Below are 4,614 nucleotides of genomic sequence, written 5' to 3'. Positions count from 1 at the left end.
ACCAAAAACCACACTTAATTTTGATAAATTTCTCAGAAAACAAAACATAGTGCATCTAAGGTAAATAAATCTTGATTGAAGAATGTTTAGATTTGAACTGGAATACAAGACAAAAATACTGAGTAGGAAAATGACTGCATAGTGTGTTACAATGATTAAGCTTAAGCAGAATATTAAGAGTTGTTTCTCTTAGAAAAGACTGTTTGCCAGATTTCCTGGATGTGGTTTCGGAATAAATAAGTCATACTCTAATTCTCACCTGAAAATACATTTTTATTCCTGGATCAGGCTCAATATGTCTGTCACTCTACCAGTTCATCGAACATTTGCCAAATGTCTGTCTTTGCAGTGTGTCAGACTGGGACGTTCGGCACTAACTGCGCTCAGACATGCTCGTGTCCCCCCAACCATTCCTGCGACCCTCACACTGGAGACTGTGTGTGTGCACCTGGACCAGGCGGGGACTGCAAACCAGGTATTAAAAACAGCCTAAAAACATTTGATTTTCTGTATGTTAAACACTGAAATGTTAATGGCTATCAGTGTGTGTAATGTGAATGGCTGTGTGTTTTTCAGAGCAAGAGCTGAGTATGATGGTGCCCGTGTCTCCGGTGGAGAAGGACTCGTGGGGTGCGATCGCAGGAATTGTGGTGCTGGTGATTCTGGTTGTGCTCCTGTTGGCGGTTTTGTTGTTGTATCGGCGCAGACAGCAGGACAAGCAGAGCACCACACCCGTTGTGTCTTTCTCTTCAACCCGCACCGTCAGTTCAGAGTACGCTGTGCCAGGTATGAGCCACAGGAGTTTTTGATACTTTCAGTAGCGCCTCATGTGCAAAAATTAGATGATAAGGAATTGATATACTAAAAATCGGATTTATTTATAAACATTTTTATTTTGTATTTGCTTATTTCTTATAGATGTTCCACATAGCTACCATCACTATTACTCAAACCCGAGTTACCACACACTGTCTCAGAACAGACCTCCACTGCCACACCTGCCCAACAACCAGGACCGAGCCATCAAGGTGAGTAATACTATGGTATTATAAGTACAATAACATGGTATATACCATGTTTGGATTAGCATACTAGCATTTTACTCTTACTATATGAATATTGTGCACAGTATGTAAATTGTAATTAGCCAACCTGTACACTATGAATTTTGTTGGCTCTGTCATAAATTGCTTCAAATGTTACTCATATGTACGTCACTTTGGATAAAAGCTAAAAGTTAAATGTTCAGTGTATCCCAGAATGCAGTCTATTTAACTGCATTAACCTTCCATATCAAATGTAATGAATTCATGAGATAAAAAGTGTATAAATTAAAATTGAGATAAAATTCAAATTTATGAGATTAAAAAGTCATTAGTAAAAAAAATTTTGGTAACACTTTATTTTAAGGTGTACTTGTTATATGTTACATGTACATACTATTATAATAATAATTATTATGCATAATTACATGCAAGTTACCCTAAGACAAACCTTAACCATACAGTAAGTACATGTACAGTACATTACAGTAAATGTATGATTACACTGTAACAATGACACCTTAAAATAAAGGGAAACCAAATATTTTTATTTACTTTCAATGTCATTATTGACTTCTCGTAAAAAAAAAATCTCATAATTCATAATATATCTCTTTTTAAGACTAGGTATGTCATAATTTCTTCTAAAGCATGTTTTTCTTGTGTGGTGGAAATGCACTTCTATAGAAGTTGACTTCCATAAGATTTGGTTATTTCTTAATTTATACAATTATTTATGCATAACCATCTAATCAGTTATCACTGTCACGCTGCAAAAAATGGCTTATCTTACTTAGTATTTTTGTCTTGTTTCTAGTCAAAATATCAAAAAATTCTTAAATCAAGATACTTTTACTAGATAAGCCAATTGACTTAAGATATTTTGCTTAAAACAAGTACAATTATCTGCCAGTGGGGTAAGTAAAATACTCTTGTTTTAAGAATATTTTACTTACCCCACTGGCAGATAATTGTACTTGTTTTAAGCAAAATATCTTAAGTCAATTGGCTTATCTAGTAAAAGTATCTTGATTTAAGAATTTTTTGATATTTTGACTAGAAACAAGACAAAAATACTAAGTAAGATAAGCCATTTTTTGCAGTGCAGCAGTAGTGGGCTGTGCAGTATTGATTACAAAAGCAGAATTTTGCACATATAACAAACACAACTTTCCTTTATGTCTCACGCTTTGACAGAACACTAACAACCAGCTGTTCTGCAGTCTGAAGAACATGGAGAGGGAGAGGAGAGGTCTGTTTGTGGCGGACACTAATGCAACTCTTCCTCCAGGCTGGAAACACCAGGAGCCACCTAAAGATCCAGGTAATAGATACTGGGAAACAGTTTCACTGTTTGACTGCACTATATTTTTAGTTTGTTCTGTCCAAGTAAATTGAATATGGTCTTATTGTGTTTGCAGGGGCTTTCGGCATCGATCGAAGTTACAGCTATAGTGCTACTCTTGGAAAGCACTACAACAAAGGTAAAAGTCCCCCAGATATTCTTCTTCTACATGTTCTTCTATATATCTTCGTTGTGTCTAACATGCTGTTGTGGTTGCAGAGTTGAAGGATTCATGTGTGGCAGTGAGCAGCAGCTCTCTCAACAGTGAGAACCCATATGCCACCATCAAAGATCTGCCTGGCCTGCCACCTTGTCCTCCGGAGAGCAGCTACATGGAGATGAAGTCTGCAGTGCCTCGTGAAAGATCCTACACTGAAATCAGCCCACCGCTTATGACTCCCTCCACTCTGTCATGCAGAGGTAGTTATATTAAAAGAAATTGGGTATTGCTCTGTATATATATATATTTTACATTCAAATGCCAAAATACATTACAAAATTTACTTCAGAGGGCCAGATGCAAAATGCATTTTTCATTTATATTTTTGACAATACAAATATATTTAGATTAACAATATATAAAAAATGACCAAAATATGTTAATATGACATTTTTTTTGCCATAAGGGTACATGACAACATGATGGCTTTGGAGTATTGTCTGGTACAGCATTTAAAATATGTTTGTTCACTGTATTTCAGAACACTGTTCCCTTGGCAACATTGTGGAACAGGAATCTCAGAATCATTATGATCTGCCCATCAACAGCCACATTCCTGGGCATTATGATCTGCCCCCAGTGCGGAGACCACCCTCTCCATCGCCACGAAGACTGCCCCACTGATCTCCTTACAGACTTTGGTTCTTCGCAAAAATCACTACCAAACACGGGGTCAGCTTTTCAAACTGTATATTGAAATACTGCCCACCACAGATGAATGGATGGATGCCACCAAAACTGCGCAATACTGCCATCAGCTGGACAACACTAACAACCATTGAACGTTCATGGAGAAAAAGATCACATTTACAGGCATTTAACCCATTCAAGCCTGTGGATGTTGCCAATGACTTTATTTCTCCTTTTCTTCCGACAATATTTTTGGGTGGCTTAACTACTGGCATACAAAAAGACAGCCTTAGAAAGAGATTTCGACAACTTGCTGGATGTCATGTGATGACTTGTTGGAGCTTCACTACAAAAATCTTTTCACCCATCACAAATTGCTGTATTAAATCTTATGTGGAAAAACTGCAAAAGAATGGCACATATGCTCATATAAATGATGTGCAAGTAAAGACATTAATAGAAAATCTGATCTGGGCATTAATGGGTTAAATGCTACATATTTTTCTGTTTTAAATACTATTCATGTTTCTTATCTAATCTGGTAATCAGGGTGTAAATAATATCATCTTTAACAGCTACAGAACAAGTTTTCGTGTTTGTAAGATCCAACATTCGGAACCTTTTACAATGAATGTCAATTGAGTTCAACCAATACCAATTGTAAATAGTGTAAATAAAATCAAAGTTTTCAAGCACAACTTGTCATGAATCTCGTTGTCTGTGACTTCAGACATACTCCAACCAAAATAGAAAATTTTGTAATTTAATTTACTCACCCTAATGGGGACCCAGATGAGACTTGTAGAAAAATAATCCATCTCAAGAGTTTATTTCGGACTCATTTATTGTAACGTTACACAGAAGGGTCCTCCAAGTTGACGCTTAAAAAACACGAACACAACTCTTATCAATACGGCTGCAGCTGATGAATCAATGTTTTCTGAAGCGAAACTATAAAGCGTCTGTGAGACAAAAAAAACACCAGTAGTATGTTAAACTTCTTACACCATAAACCATCGCTTCCGGGTAACTGTCGCCCGCGCGTTCGTGAGCTCACGCCTGAGGTAAACGTCAGCACGTTGTGAAACGTGAGGTATGCGCGTTTTGTCATTCATAAATCGTAATTCCTAATAAATTGTAATCGGTAGATAAAGGCCTAAACATGTAACCTTTCATCAATCAATATCTAAAATCAGGCTTCTTATTGAAACTCCCTCCATTTTTAACGTTGATGGTACTAAAACAAGACTTTAAAATAAAATAGCCTAAATTATATAAAAAATAAATTAAATAAAATAAGAGTTTCAATAAAACATATTCAACAGTAAATAGTCAAATGTTCGCACACGCAATACCACTCACACACAGAGAGCAAA

At 36.4% G+C, this 4,614-nt stretch overlaps 1 protein-coding gene and 1 long non-coding RNA gene across 2 annotated transcripts in view; one reads left to right on the top strand and one right to left on the bottom strand.

Annotated features, from left to right (window-relative positions):
* LOC107587815 (platelet endothelial aggregation receptor 1-like) overlaps positions 1–3,881 on the top strand; it is a 54,427-nt gene extending 50,546 nt beyond the window's left edge. The window contains exons 18-24 of the mRNA XM_016275750.1: positions 350–475; positions 577–786; positions 919–1,028; positions 2,241–2,367; positions 2,465–2,527; positions 2,608–2,808; positions 3,090–3,881. Coding sequence (XP_016131236.1) covers positions 350–475; positions 577–786; positions 919–1,028; positions 2,241–2,367; positions 2,465–2,527; positions 2,608–2,808; positions 3,090–3,232 — 980 coding nt within the window. The 3' untranslated portion in view covers positions 3,233–3,881. The remainder of the gene's footprint in view (positions 1–349; positions 476–576; positions 787–918; positions 1,029–2,240; positions 2,368–2,464; positions 2,528–2,607; positions 2,809–3,089) is intronic.
* LOC107587816 (uncharacterized) overlaps positions 1–4,319 on the bottom strand; it is a 5,348-nt gene extending 1,029 nt beyond the window's left edge. The window contains exons 1-2 of the long non-coding RNA XR_001609515.1: positions 4,244–4,319; positions 4,015–4,119 (exon numbers count right to left, since the gene is read on the bottom strand). This is a non-coding gene — a long non-coding RNA (uncharacterized lncRNA). The remainder of the gene's footprint in view (positions 1–4,014; positions 4,120–4,243) is intronic.
* Positions 4,320–4,614: the final 295 nt, after the last annotated feature.

This window comes from Sinocyclocheilus grahami, unplaced genomic scaffold (assembly GCF_001515645.1).
Source record: "Sinocyclocheilus grahami isolate Dianchi unplaced genomic scaffold, SAMN03320097.WGS_v1.1 scaffold96.1, whole genome shotgun sequence".
Classification (NCBI taxonomy): Eukaryota; Metazoa; Chordata; class Actinopteri; order Cypriniformes; family Cyprinidae; genus Sinocyclocheilus; species Sinocyclocheilus grahami.
The sequence above is the reverse complement of the archived record's forward strand: the minus strand, read 5'-3'. Positions and strand labels throughout refer to the sequence as shown.